The sequence below is a fragment of the Macrosteles quadrilineatus genome, unplaced genomic scaffold (genome assembly GCF_028750875.1).
Source record: "Macrosteles quadrilineatus isolate MER2022 unplaced genomic scaffold, UCM_ALF_1.0 Scaffold_5__1_contigs__length_97177068, whole genome shotgun sequence".
NCBI lineage: Eukaryota > Metazoa > Arthropoda > Insecta > Hemiptera > Cicadellidae > Macrosteles > Macrosteles quadrilineatus.
The window spans coordinates 87,104,276-87,120,300 of record NW_026542598.1 but is presented as its reverse complement, the minus strand read 5'-3'; the positions used below and the strand labels follow the sequence as shown (position 1 = coordinate 87,120,300).

The following is a 16,025-nucleotide window of genomic DNA, read 5'->3' as shown; positions in this document are numbered from 1 at the left end:
TTCTTTCAATGATTGCTCAAGAAATACAGTACTCTGTCAATTCATTTTTCTTATTTGGTCAAATTGCCCAGGCTTTCTCAATTTGTTACATTGTAATATGTACGAATGTAAATTAAAGTAGTAAATATTTAATTTTTTAAAAATCAGTTAATGTACCCAATGCGTTTTGTTGAATTGAAAAATAAATAACAGCAATTAAATTATACAGCTGATCAAATTGTAAACAATTATGTTCTTCATAAGGATAACATGGGAACTTTCAAAGCCACTGGGGCAGAGCCCAAGAGACTTTAAAAAAATGTAAGGCCAGTTTGCAAATCTACGCGACACGCGTAGATCCAATGAGACGTAAACGGATAAAATCGGTTAAGAAATGGCGGAGGAGTTCAATCGACAAACTTCGTGTTCCCGTATTAATTATATAGATATATATGAATTTGAACGAAGGGTGTTTTTGGTCTCTGGGGACCTCAAAACAAAAAAGTAAATTGGTCCCAGGTCTTCTCGTGATATAGTTTATCACGTGAATATATGTATATCCCAGTCTCTTACCATGAGACCTACGGTAATAGCTTATTCCCTATATGGGAAATTTGTTAAAAATAAAAATCAAATTGTAGATTAAAATTACTCCATATACATACTTCATCTAATGACAATTTGAAGGTTAATTATGTTCGATTGTTGTAGAGGGGTTTTTGTTGTTTACTATTTTTGTTTCTTGCTTTATCTGACTAACGACTTTACAAATAAATGTCTCAAACATCACTCACATGAACACACACATAAACAGTGGGAAATTTAACGCATTATTTAAAGTCAGTTATTTGATAAATTAACCCTATAACCTGTAGACCTAAACCTAAATTCTAGACCTAAATAACCTAAATTCCTCCAAAAACCATTAGAGTAAAAGGTGAAATAAACACATGTTTAATGGAGTTAATGTTTATTAAACCATCTGACATTTGAACACTTATAACACTGGGCACACCAACTACTAAGATATTGTCTGTAACTTTCTACCACACACACCCCATCTTGCGAAAGTGAATACAAAAAGGAAACTGGTGTACTAAACTATATACATGGTAAAACACTTTCGTTAAACGCTAGTAAGTTAAGTACGTTATGCCGCATGTGGAAAATCACCCAACTATGATTACAAAATAGCTATGTTTATAGATGTACTGCGATAAATACATTTTGATGGTTCGTGGGGTAATGTGTAACAGAGTTTACAGAGTGATAAACAATTATGTATATGAAGAAAGGTGCTTTGGACACATCGAGAGGCAGACTCGGCATTCCTAGTTGGTTGGCGCTTAGGGAGGATTTAGACTTTTGGCAGTAAAGATTGCGCAGAGGCGTAAATTTGGTAGGATGATTTTTTACAATTTCTCAAACCTAAACTTCTAACCAGTAATCTTCCTCTCGTATATTTAACAGTAGAACTGCATAATCCGAATCAATTCGGACTTCACAACATTCCGATGATGAAACATTCAAATAGTGGATTTTGCAAAAATTTGGTGTATTTTATTTCTTTAACGCACTACAAAGATTTTGCAATTGGACAATTCACATGATTGTGTGAGACAATGATGATGTCTACATGACCGTGAAAGATGTACTAGATTTTTCCTTGCGGAAGACGATGATGATGTACACACAACTGTGAGCGATACTCAAGATTTTACCGTGTTCACTGAAGACGATGATGATGTCTACACAACTGCAAAAAATGTTAAGGATTTTGCCACGAGCACGGCTTCTGCCTTTTTTAATAACGCTTTTCTTAGTACTGTAGTTTTAGGTTGTAAAATACTTTCTGTATGCGATTCGGATAATTAGAGTTCTACTGTTATATAAAATGAATGGATACATTTCAAAACATTGTGTTACGTTATCGTCTAAAATAACTAGATGAAGTTTAACTCCCTAAATTAACTGCCCAGTCGCCTCTTTCCTAAGGTCTTTGCACTTAAGTTTGTTAAGGGGATAACATTATAAGATTTCAAAAAATTAAACTTTTTGTCCATTAACTTATTCCACCTTAAAGAGCAGTTTCTTTCCGTTGGTCCATTCCAAAAAAAGTCACAAATAGGAATGAACTGTTCCAAAGTTGAAACTTTGCAATATTAACAAACAACAGTATATCATACGAAGAAACTACAGTTCTTCAAGTTTATTCTTAATTAATTAGCTTAGGCATAATTTTTACACTAAATTAGTTATGTTATACCTAAAGTACCATGCATTAAAACATAACTTGGATATTTCTCAATATGTTATATATATTAAACACTACTCCGCATGTTATAACTTGACAATTAAAATTTAACTAGACCAAAAAATATATATATTTGATCAAACACAACAGCAATTAATATTTTATATATTTCCAAAATAATAATATGTACAATAGTTTTGAAGATGTAAGATGTTTTACAGTAACGTCAGTAACTTTATCGAGGGAAGAGTTAGGGTTTATTGACAAAGCACAGGAAGTTTTAATTTTGTGATGGATTAAAAAGCTGTTAAAGGTAAAGAAGATACATAAAATAATTGCAATAGGTATAATGGTTTTCTAAATATTTCATTAATTAATTTTGAAACCTAGCATGCACACAACTTTAAAATTTTACGTACACAACACCTTAAAAAATCTATCAGTTCCAATGAGGAAAATTCAGAATGGTGGCCATTTAAAACTTTATGGCGTGTCTTCTAATCTGTTTTTCGATTGTGAAAGGCTTTCTAAGAATGTGACAAGGGTATTTGATCTCTTTTAAGTTTGTTCTTAAACTAAATACTGTAGTTCTAGTTCTCTTAAACACATATACAAATTTAATACATTTTTAGAGGTTACCAAATGTGTAATTGTTTTGAAAGTGACTATTTGCCATAATAAAAATGAAACTCCGCTAATTTTTTTTTTATTTACAATTGTAAAACAAAAACTAAGTTATGATTATTGGCAGATTGTCATTTTTAGGAATTGAGATGAGATGCCAGTCAATTCCTTATTAAGAATTAAAATTTCTGAATCTGTCCAAAAATGCAGTCCATGCTAGATTAGTGTAAGACACAAATTATTGTCTAACCAAGGCAGTGTTTTCAAATTTTTAAAACTTTCCAAGCCCTAACTAGTAGTTCTTGTTTTTTATAACCTTTCAAAATAAAATATAGGGTTTCTAATTGTACTAAGCAAATGGCCTTTAAACTTTTTATTTAAATAAAAAAAAACTCAAAATATGTGCCTCTTGGTTTTGTATTTAAAAAAATGTCTTTTTCCCTTTGCAGCTGAGTAAAAATCTGAAATAAATTCTGTTGATAACTTCAAATTCCAATATATTTTTTAAATTTATTTGTTGAATTATCAACTCATGGTGAGAAATAAAAAAATACAATATAAACCCACACTTAAGAATACAACAGTTAACTATTCAACCCTGAGTAATCGATTATTTAACAATATTAAAAAAAAATATACTGCATTGAATTCTCTGATCTACGAGTTGAATATGCGTCTCTTCCGTTTTAATTGAAGGGTAAACAAACCTTGAGTGCAACAAATACAACAATAAACAACGAGGGAGAGTGGCGAAGCGTCAACGATTATTTTGTCTAGATTTTATAAAATACAATCGCTAAGCTAGGATACTGTACAGATATATTGTACAGTACTGAGACTATGTACAACAAACGTACATGGCTGTGTCACTACACGAAAGCATACTAACGGTGGACGTTTAGAATGTTGTGATATGGTAAATATTATAAGAATGAGCTAAACACCTGAGGTATTTTATGTAAAGAACCTTGATAACAAGTCACCCTCAATAACAAATCACTCTTGATAACAAGTGCTATTTTCAATCTTGATTTTATACCACCCCTAATCAACGATGTAACATTTATAGAAAGTTTACTTCGATTACAACATACAAGTCTTATTTGATAATGCCACAGGCAACTTGTTATCGAGGTTCTACTGTATTAATTAGTAGTGACATATAGCATTGTTAAGAACATTATTTAGTTTTGTCGCATTGTGTAAAGAATTCTAAAGTGAAAATAATGATACTGGATAAAATAGTTTAATGATTTTTTTGTTGGAATATTAGGCTTTCTTTTAATTGGGAAGAGTCCACTACGGCACAAGTAGTAAGTGTTTCTTTTGCCAAAGTTGACGCTTTTTCCTATTCAGGTAAGCCTGCTATACCGACAAAAATCCTTTTAACCTAGGCCCATACTCTCCATGTTACATCCTTATATTCTTGACTACTTTTTAAAAACTTTGAGGTAAATACAAAAAACTAAAAAAAATATTGAAGTAAGAATTACAGAGAAATTACCTAAAACGTGTAGTAAAATAAATCATGTCTAAGAGAAATTAAAAGAGGACAAAATAAAATAAAAGTTAAACTAAAATCAAAAACTTTATTGTAGATAATGCAATTTGACATTGGAAAAGTAACATGTAAAGTACCTGTGTTGTTAAAAGTATTTTACGATGGTTTTATAAACTAACTATAAACATAGGATGCAAGTTACAATATCAACAATACGTTATCGATATCTACAATTATTTAAGTATACAAAACATAATTCTAAACTACAACAAAAAAGTTGTATTGAGTGCTTTTATTACTTTATACGACAATTAAATAGTAGTACATTATGATTATCAAGATATTAACTATCATATCAAGTTTCTCTCCTCCAAAATTGCTGATTTTAAATAAAAATGTTTGAATTTAAAAAAAAAAAGTAATAAATAATTAAACCAGAGAACACGCAACAAAGTTCAGAACATTTCTATATTGTAAATGTAAAATGCAACAAATAAATTCATCAACAATGAAAATAAGTTAAAGATTTTCCTTCGAATTAAAACTATTTGACTAGGTAAAAGGGAACCATACCGATGGTGAACTTTTTTATTAGTGATGTTTGATCACAAAATCTGTAAAATAAAAGGAAATTATTAATTAAATAGCAGTGGTTTTTCAAACCATACAACAAAATGTTAAAGTACTTTTAAAAAATTTATCTTGAATTTAAATGACGGATGTTATTCATGAAATATGTTTTTTAAAGTTTAGTGAATATATAAATAAGTAAATACTACCATAAGGGATAACTCTGTACAAGTTTATGACACATAATTATAATCCACTTAAAACTATCCTGCAAATGTAAAACAAAACCACAAAACTTAAAATTGGATCTTAAACTTGTGTTAAACTTGAAATACAACAGGCAAAGTATACCAAAGCATTAAATCCTCAAAAATTTCAAATAATGTGACAAAAGACCAGCAATTGAATCACTGTACCACAAACAAAATTACATACAAATTAGGAATGTCTACACTTTCTGACAAGCAAAGCCTAGGGAAGACAACATCTTAGAATTTAAACTTTAACGTGGGAACCTTAGGTTGGCGGAGGGGTTGAAAGTTGAATATTGCTCAAAGCATGAATACTGTGTAGCTAAGTGCGAGGGGAGGAGAGGACACAGCCATGGAGTGACAAGTTCGTCGTCTGCTAGCTCCGTCGTCTGCTATCTCCGTCTCTCTAGCCCATGTGGCTCGGGGATCCACTTTGAGTCATCCCTGAAACAACACGGGAACTTAACATGGACTTAACAGCTGATTTTAAAATTGGGAAAACTAACAAAATTTACAATATTCACAAAAGATGCCATATTGTCATTAATTATCCAACCATAGTTTATTTGATTATTCTGCAGTGGAAAACTAAGTCTTCTTTAGGCCTGAATATACAGTTTTTTTTTCCTAGGACGCTAGACACGTGCCCGGAATTGTTTTTCACATTACTTCAAGCTGACTTCGTGGGATTAGAACCCGGGACCTCAGTCCCGCACTCTAACTACTTGACCAGCTCGCTCCTCCTGAATATACAGTAGACCTAAAAGACTTGTAGAATTTTACAGTTTCAGTATAGAAAAATTTTGTAAATTATTAGATAAAACGCATCAGCTTTAGTAAAGAATCAAGTCACACAGGAAATTATCACTCAATCTCGCAATACACGATTGAAAACAGAAGATTGTTAGATTGGATAACGCTAAATGTCGGATAACCTTTACGGATATCAAGAGTCTACTGTCAATAAATACTTTCCATACGGTTAATGTACATAATGTCAAATTTAATTAATCATGTATTCCCTAATTAAAAGTTACATACTAAACTACGTTAAGATTATATTTTAAAATAATTAACATCAGTTTTCAGTTTCAGTTTCACAAAATTGTGTAAAATGTAGAATATTTCATTGGAAATAGTTTTCTGTTAATTTTTATTGAATCATCACAAAAATTGGTTGGTTTGAAAAAAAAACACCCTAAACATAAATATTTACATTTAAAAGATAAGAAAACTTCATTTAGACTTTGTGTTTGGAATATTAAAATACAATAGAAAGGTAAAAGTATACTTACATTTTGTAGGCAACTAAAACATGCTGATTATACAATATAGACACAGTATTTGTGAAAAAATACATTAATTATTAGGTTAAAAATATTTAATAAAATAAATCAACTCATTTTCTTACCAACTTAATTCTGGCTTTATCGCCATGCCTTTTTTATAGATGGTTTTATATTTTAATCTGATTTAGTTCGTTTACCGTTCTAACAACTTTTGCATTTGAACGAAGTCATATCTTTTAACTTGCCTTTTATATTAACAAATCTTTATGTACTTTAACAAACAATAATTTCCAAAACAACCTAAACTAATCGAAAATAGAAAATGTATTTAACAATTTGTATTAATTTTATAAAGTTTTCCAAACATAAACCCTCATGCATATCCAAGAGAATAGCAGAATGTAAAATATGTCAAGAAAATAACTTAAGATAAAAAAATAGTTTTAAAACGGACGGAAATGAAACATGCTAGGTTAAAACATAGGTAATGTCAAAGAGTCATAGTGTTGTCAAAGAATAAGATATGAGTGAGTTATGTAGCTTTTAGATATGTAATAGTGCTTAAGTGGGAATCAAGATCTGCATGAGGAGGTGTAATCAAATAGATAAATATAAACTAAATAATTGTTGTAAAGTCGAGGAGTCAGATACATGCAAAGCTGATATTTTTATTTGGTTACCTTCCATATCATCTCCGTAATTTTGACCTGTGATAGATGAAGTTTTTGAGAATAAAGTTATTTTAGATCTGGATATAGAGCAAATAAATTTGGATTACAAGGTAGGTAAAGCAAATGTTTTTAACAATGCAACATTTTTACCTTATAATAAGAACAATTTAGTCTTTGTCAGATATGGAAGAGTGTTTTCTTTCTCTAATCATTTTAACTGTTCATTCTTATCCTTTTAAGTAATCTGTGTTGAATTTACATAAACAACACTTTTTAACCTCTACATACACCATAAGAGTACTATTATCATACTTTCAGTTTCGATTTTAGACATTTTTTATGTCATTACCAAAGCAAAGCTAAACCTACAAATGTTATGATTGTGCAGGGTTCCCACTCAAACTTGAAAATTCAATTCAAGGTTTGTAGAAAGTTTTCACAGTCATATTTGCATATTTTTGTGATATCAATGGGCCTAAGGGTGGGTACATCAGGAGAATCATTGTGGCATAAAATACATATTTGCAGCACATTTTATGTTCTGCATGAATAAAGGATTTTTGATTGAATTATATAGAAACAGTTTAAAGGAATTACTCTTATCACTACGGTTTAACCACAAAATTAACGGGTACAAAAGATTTACAACTCAATTTGGGTTTTTCATGGTTGACAAAATTCAAAGCTCATTCACAGTTTTAAGGTTTTACGGTTGAGTGGGTACCCTGGTTTTTTTATGCTGGTCCCCTGATATTTTTCAGATGAGGAATACCTCCCAAAGGGAATTTCTCCTAATGTTGTTCAAATTCTCAATGTTGTTCAAATTATCCAACATGCACTGTGTTTTTTACCCAACTACATCCTTGGATGTAGCCCCGAATATTATATCAGGCTAGGCCTAGAGGTTTTTAATTTTATTTATTTAATTTTTTATTCCTTTATGTTCTAGCACGGCATTGTTTTCCACATTGCTTCAGGATAGGTCTAGAGGGGGTAACGACATTTTCACTTGGATAAAAACCATTGGTGATTGGCAGGATTCGAACCCACAACCTTAAGGCACAGTACACTACATTTTATCGCTAACAGTTTATGTTGTTAGTGTGTTATGGCTGGGGTGAACACGCACTACCTGGAGTGTAAGTAGTTTGCTGTTGCAAGTTGAGGGCGGAGCTCTCGCTGGGCGGCCCCAGCACTATGGGGGCGTTGCTAGTGTTGCTGGACGACTTGGGCTGTGACGTCACTGTGGGGTCACTTCCACCTGCCCCGCCGGCACCATCCTCATTGTCACTGTCCTGCAACAGGCACGTAGGGGTGAGTAAGACATTTGAGCTAACGGATTATTTAAGTCGGCCACAGAGAAGTAAGGAACAGAGGAAACACTCCGATCCAACACTTAAAAGGGCAAAGTTCATATCGCCCCTCTCCAGGGGACCCTCGCCATAATGTAGGCCTACTAAAATCCTGTGTGATAGGAATTTCCACTGTGTTTGTCACTCAAGCTCTTCCTTTTTCGTCACAAAGTTTATTTCCGCACAACATACCAGAGCTGAAAGCACATTGTCATCCTATAAGCGTGTTTCATCTCCTTACTTCTCTGTGAGTAGGCGTATCTATCATGACACCAGAGTGCTAATCTAGTTGGGACCAGACCCTATTTGGATTACCAAATTGTTAGAATTAACAAGAAATATAGAAAATTGCATGAAACATTTAACAAATTTATTTTAATCCCTGAAAATGACCACATATTGCTTCCCACATATAACTTTGTGATTATTTCCTTGGATCTTCTTATTTACTACATGACTATTGAATGGATGAGCAACATTATTATATACATTTTATATGTGACATATTTTATAACAAATTATTATATATGTATTGTGTGTGCAAAATGAGTACTCTAATAATCAATGTAGGTAGACAACACAGTAACATTTTTCTAAATCATCGAAGTTTAAACAACACAAAGTACTGTTTGGTTCTTAATGTAGGTTAGGATGAATTGGCAAGTTTAAAAGTGAAAATGACAGTCAATGGAATTACGTAACTCGTCTATAGAAACTTAAAGATTTGGCAATTACTGACAACTTGATATATGAAATTGTGTTGTGGGAACCTACTCTACAATGCGGTTTTCGGCATGTCCTGTTCTTTCACTTGTGGTTGTTCCCGGGTTACTTACAAGCAGTGCCTGATAAAAGGTACTTACGTTCCTAGACCAAAATCACCCGAGCAAAATAATCCCGTGGCTTTAGGTGGAACTTTCTCGCATTCATGGTGAAATCGTGAACATCTCCCTCAATAATAGGACATCATTGTGACTAATTATTAATTTAAAAAAATTCCATTTGTAATTAAAACACCATAGCCTTCTATTGATTGTGGCCCTAGGCCTAGAGGTAAATCTGGAACTACCTACAATGTGCGATTGTGCTTCCACTCACTGCATGTATCGACAATGTGTATTTGGAATAAACCCACAAACGTCAAGATCTCACATCGGTTTAGTTCATAAATGCTTTTCTCTGATTCAACAGTATCAAAAGTGCAACTTGATGTCACACCAGAAAAGATGTAGGCCTAAATAAAAATGTTAACATAAAAAAATGTAAACTGATTCACTTAAGTTGAAAAAATCAAGTAGAAAAAAGTAAAATAATAATAAACACTATAATTTTATTTACTTACCAGATTCGACGATGTTCTTTATAAGAGGGATTTGATCTTTCACATGCTCCATAACCAAAAAAGTAAATAAATGTTCAAGAAAAATGTTGCTAAAATAAAGTGATGATTTTAAATAATTGTAAAATAACAGATGAAATAACTAGAATAGTAAATTTTTTCCTGGGAACACTAACGTAGGCTACTACTTTCAGTCTTTTTCAAATTGTATTCAATTTTAATATAATATTAACCGTTAAATTCTACATTATCTCATGCTTATTTATGATTATAATTAAGTGCAGTGGGAAAAAAATTTAGAAAAACACGCCTTTCATTAAGAATCTCGATTATGGTAAAGTTTTGCTTAACCTGTTTTTCTTTGTGCTAAATTTTGCTGTTTATGTCTAAATGTACTTTGACATCAATTTGATTTATTTACCGACATACTTCAAACTTATCTTCAAAGACTAATTGCAAATTTAGTCACTGACTATTTGTTCCCTGGGTCTATAATTTTAGTTGAGTAAACCATAGCATTTTACAAACACCTGAAAATAATTTCACACTTAGAATACTTCAGACTAAATTTATGTACAAACAGCTAACTATTCAACATACATGCAAAAAATCAAAGCTTTCGATTTGGAATTTAAATTAACATTTCGGTGTTCCATTCAAGTTTCTAATTTTGTTAGGTATCCTAAGAAAATCAAAACCTTTGATGCAGGTTTTATTGGTATAATTTTGTTTTAGTGGAAAAAAATATTTTAAGGCAAATACTTCTTAATTTACTATGATTAAAAACAAATTCAAAATTATTCAGAGACTTGTTAAAAAATTTTATTTTTTTTTAATTTTTGTACTACAAATAACATTAAGGAAGTATTAGCAAAATATTAATGACAATAATTTGCCAACCAGAATTAGTGTACGTATACTAAAATATTGTTAACAACATTTATAAATATTAGATAACAGTTAAATATAAAATGTTTATTGACTTTTTACAAATAAAATGAGAGTGAGACTGAATAGGTAGAATCTGGCCTCAAAGTCACTGTTAAGACATCTGAAAAGAAAAGGCTGAATGAAAATTTTGATAAAAGTATAAATATTATTGAGTAACTCAATAGAAAAGCTCAAGCGCTATAGAAAGCAAAAAATGAGGTCAACGTTAAAAATCTGTTTACAAGAATATTTACAATATTTACAGTATTTACAGTTCTTTTGGTTTTTTTGAATCAGATATCAGAGATATATAAACAACAAGAAGAAACAAATTTTCTTAATCCTTAAAAGAAAAATTTACTACTTTTATTTTAATTTTAAATCAACACAATAGGTTTTACGTACCTCCGTCAAATAGTCCAACGACTAATCAATCAACACAATTGTGCAATCTTAATTTTTGGACTATTTGACCTCAGGGGTACGTAAAACTAAATAAACTCTTAAACAAAATAGTCCAGGGGCCACAAAAATTGATTAAAAAATGTTGATAAAAGTTTACATTTAAAATTATTTTTTGTATAGAGTAGTTAAATTACAGTGGAACCTTGCTGTAAACTAAACCTATTGTTTGGTATAGCGTAGTTTTTTCTAATCCACTTGAAAACGCAATATACTAATTTATTGATAATTTTATTAAATTTAATTTATACTTGCGTAGATTACAAACAACACACCCTATTATTTTTTTTTATAAATCTAAACCAATTCCCTGCATAGCACCCCCACATTAAGAATAACATCCCTGTACAACAATGGTTAACTGAGCAAAGGAAAATGTTTTTTACAGGGCAATTTTTATGTCAGATCCAATCAATACACACTACTTTTGTACCATAGTACATAGTTCCTTAAAATAGAGGTTACTTGTCATACATTACTGGCATTGAGGCTACAATTTAACCATGTTTTAGCAAACCTGTCATATTTTAGGTTAACCCTGTGTAGAACAAAATACTGTATAACTTCATAGACCGAAACGCCTAATGAAGTTCCCCTTTAACACCCAAACAAGTTTAAGGAGTTGAAAGACGCTGCAATTGAATTAATCCTGTTGAACAACAGCTTGTTCAGTATGCATTTGAGGTAGAGGTTGTTAACTATAAATAGATCCTAGATGACTCATAGGTAAAACCAGTGACTGGTTATATTCAGACTCTGGAATTAACATTACGTTAGCCGACTAAAACAAGCTTTTGACACATTTAGTGTACGTGGTTGTAATTCTGTTTTGGAACCAACGTCGTTCAGCAATTGCAGAAGTTTTATGCAGAAACTTCAACCAACAGTTTAACCTGTTGTTGAGAACTTTATTTTTAGTTGAGTCGTAGGTTTATATTAATTCTACTATCAGGGTGTCTTCATTCTGGATAGAAAATTCATGGACAATTCCCGTACATTTAGGGACACCTTGTCGTTATCTTCAAGTCGTTGTTACCAAATATAATTATCTGATTTGTCAAACTGTATTAATCTTGTTCTTCACTGTCATTGCTTGTGTACCAGAGGAAAAAGTAAGTAACAAAAGACAAAAGTTATGTTTCAAAATAGAAATTGATTGAAATGAGATAAACATTAACTTTAGTTACAGCTTTATAGTGTAACAAAAACGCAAGTATCATCATTCCCCGCAACAGTGACAAAATCCTGAATATCTTTATCGGTCCCAGAAACATGATCAACGTCGCAGCAAAATACTGACACACCTCCCGCAGTCGTGTGGTCAACATCATCGTCTCTTGCGGTCACGGAAACGTTATCATCGTCATCCGCGATCACTGCAATATCCTGAATATCTTCCGCGATTGTAGTTAATTCTAAATAAATTTTCATCTACTGCGGTCATGGAAATGTTATCATCCGTATTCGAAAAAAATTGTTAATATATCAACCGCAGAAACTTCCTAATTTTTTAAGGACATAGTCTGATATCTAAGGACAAATCCCGTACATTTCATGGCCAGCACAAAATTAAGTACAATTCCCAGTTTTCCTGGTTCGTAGACATCCTGACGATTAATTAATTGTTTTTGTAATTATTTGAGGTAGGCTGAATGTACAGTACTATAACCAATGTATAGTATAAGTATAATATACCCCAGGTATACACAAATTTCACGGTATTCCTTTTCATTGCTAAGTTAAGACTACGTGGATTTATCATCATCACAGGTGAAACTAAATAAAAACTTCCGATAATTAGGTCACCTAGTTGAAACGTTTGGCCTATCAGCACACACTCTAGTATTATTAAACATTGCAAAGTTCACTATAACTTCTGTTGTGTCATTATAAAGATAACAAAAGGAAGTGTTGGAACGCTGTGATAAAACAACTGATTTGACAGAAGATTTAACACTACTACCACTTATTAAGTTTGGACAAAGATTGCTAACAGCTGACTTTTGTTTACTTTGTTAGTTATTACATTGTTAAACCATTCCATTACTGGTTCAGATATATTTCGGTTATCATGTTTAGTTAAAGAAATAAAAAATAATAATAATGATGCTGGATGTGCTAAATATAATAAAAGCGTGATGCAGAGGTTAGTAAAAAATAAGTCAACAAGCAGCAGAATTAAATAAATATAAGAACTAAAATATGAACATGCACAATGTTTTTGCTTTTAACCACTTCACATTTTAACAAAAATATGTCTATAGGCCTATAGGAAATGCTAATTTTGTGAGTTAATAAATATCATATCCGTAATGAGAACTCATTTACATTCATTGAAATTTTAGAAGCATATGGATGAATGTATTTTACGATTAGATATCCCGCTGGGATTGGTTACTCAACAATTGAACAGAAAAAGACAAGTCAAGTTTTTAGTGTGAATATCTTATGAGGTAATGTAGCCAAAAAATAATATTTATTTCAGGTTGATACTAAAAACGGCAGGGAATGTTGCTGAAAGTCAACAGTCCCGGAAGATCAAATAATTTATACCTGTGCCGCTAGGTCAAAAACTACAATGTTTGCAGTGTCTGTAGATCAAAAATCCCAGAAAGTCAAATAGTACAGTCCGGGCTAAAAGTTTAGTCTATGTTAAAGCAATTGACTTATTGGGAATTTGACCTAATGCAACAGCAGGATTAATATAACGAAATACGGTAAAATACAAGTTCAGTTTCGCTGAGTCAAAAGTGTCGGAAGATCAAAAGCAATAAAAGTGAACGTCGATTCAGTGTAAAGTAGACCTCCTGCAACGCTTACTACACCAACAAAACTCGCTTTTAGTTACTTCGTGTTTTGTCATAATTAGAATAGAGCTAAAATTATCATATTTGGTACATAGCTTATTTATTAATGCTTCTTGCCAACTGTTTGGTCAACACTGTAAATAGGTATAGTTTATGTAATGAAAAGCCTTTCGTCAAAATTTGTGGCATAAAATACACGCAAGGACGATCTGAACATTTCTGATTATTATATACGTTTGTAAAAGGAGATCCATTTAATTGTAGAACTATTTTATGAGTTATAATGTAGTCTACATATAAACTGTGTAATGTATTACGCCACGGAAGGGTTGAAACCTGTCCAAACTATCATATATATTATTATAACGTAAATGGGGTTTTTTCACGATTCTGAATCAACCAGTCGATGGATTTTCATTAGTTTTGTGTTGAAAGAAAGACAATTTTGAGAACTAGATAATTTCAAAGCCATAATTTAAAATTAATGTCCCAGTTTTTTATAAATTAAGTTTTAGTTTTTAAAAAGTCTAGCAGCCGATGCTAACCTTCTCCAATAAGTCAATGCTTCTAGCTAGCTTTTAGTACATTATAATTTGCTTAACATAACAGCTGTAACATTCAGTATTTGTGACACAAATTCAGCATTTGGAAGAAAATTCAAATACATACTTATGGTTGACTTATTTATACTATGTATGTGTAATGCTGACCATTGATACATTTAATTCTTCGGTACGAGGATGGCAGTTTAATTAAATGTGCATAGTAAAATACAGTAGTAGGATGTTCAAATTATTTTTTAAAGTATTCTTTGTAATCATCGATTTGTTTTAGTCCAATATAATTTGTTTTAACTAACAGCTGGTTGAATGTGCTATGTATACTTATAAAAGGCAAAGCCCTCACTGACACACTCACTCTCACTCACGCATCATCACTAATTCTCCCACTTCCCATTTACCTAGGAGGCTGAAATTCGATACACCGATTCTTTGGGCATTAAATAGGAAAACTAAGTAGTTTTTATTATGATCGGGCATTCGGGCTCCGCCCCAGTGGCTCTGGAGTTTCCCATCTTAACCTTATGATTTTTCATATTTAAAAGGAATTAATGAATCATAACAGCTGTGTCAATTTAACAATTTATGACAACAGCTAATTTGCAACCAAAAGCTGAGTGAGCGTTTCGAACGAACTTCAACCTGGAGGCGAGTTAACCCCAAGGCAAGTGAGCTCAGCGAACGAGCTCCAACCTAAAGGTGAGAGAGCGTAGCGAACGAACTTCAACCAGGACTTGATTGAGCCATGCGAACGAGCTAATCTTGAAAATTAATTAGTTTAACGGGGCAAAGCCAGCGGGTACAGCTTGTTATTCTATAGAATTATTAGGTTTTTAGCTGTCATCGTTATTCGGGGACCGAGCAGGTCCCTAGCAGCGACCACAGAATTAAAATTTTAATTTTAATTCTGTGGTCGCTGGTCCCTAGGGCCGCAAAATTAGCTGCCCGCTTACTTACTTAAAACATGAATGCATATTAAATACACAATCAGTATCCATAGAATTATTTTATTGTCACCGTTGCCTAGCAACAATTTATTTTTATTTTTGCTGATGCCTCGAATTATTTCTTCACATAACCTTAAAGTTGTAGTTGTGCTAACCATCAGTGTGCATTATTATAGAGGTGAATAGTGGCAATAGGGTATAGTGTGGTGCAAAATAGCGTTCGTACCACGGACCGAAATGGTTTTGCAGCTCTCGATCGAGACGAAGTCGAACTATCTCGAGCCGGCAAAACCTTATTTTTGGCCCTAGGTACGAAATATACTATTAAATGGGTTGTAGCTTAATCGGGTTTCAACTTTATTTAATTTACAGTCTGTTTCAAAAGTAGAAAAATAAGCAAATACATTAACAATAATACAACGTTAAAAGTATAGTGATTTACCACTCTCAACACTAGCTGACAAAGATAATTTTGATAACACAGCCGAA

The 16,025-nt window shown here is 32.1% G+C and overlaps 1 protein-coding gene across 4 annotated transcripts in view; it reads right to left on the bottom strand.

The window, feature by feature from the left end:
- Positions 1–4,426: 4,426 nt before the first annotated feature.
- The window catches only part of LOC128996038 (dnaJ homolog subfamily C member 5-like), a 44,707-nt gene continuing 33,108 nt past the window's right edge, over positions 4,427–16,025 (bottom strand). The window contains exons 6-7 of one of the 4 annotated variants that reach the window (XM_054421163.1): positions 8,269–8,434; positions 4,427–5,623 (exon numbers count right to left, since the gene is read on the bottom strand). In XM_054421163.1, coding sequence (XP_054277138.1) covers positions 5,586–5,623; positions 8,269–8,434 — 204 coding nt within the window. In that variant the 3' untranslated portion in view covers positions 4,427–5,585. Of the gene's footprint in view, positions 5,624–6,881; positions 7,176–8,268; positions 8,435–16,025 lie in introns of those variants that run through there. The other 3 variants (XM_054421164.1, XM_054421162.1, XM_054421161.1) reach the window with 3 other exon arrangements.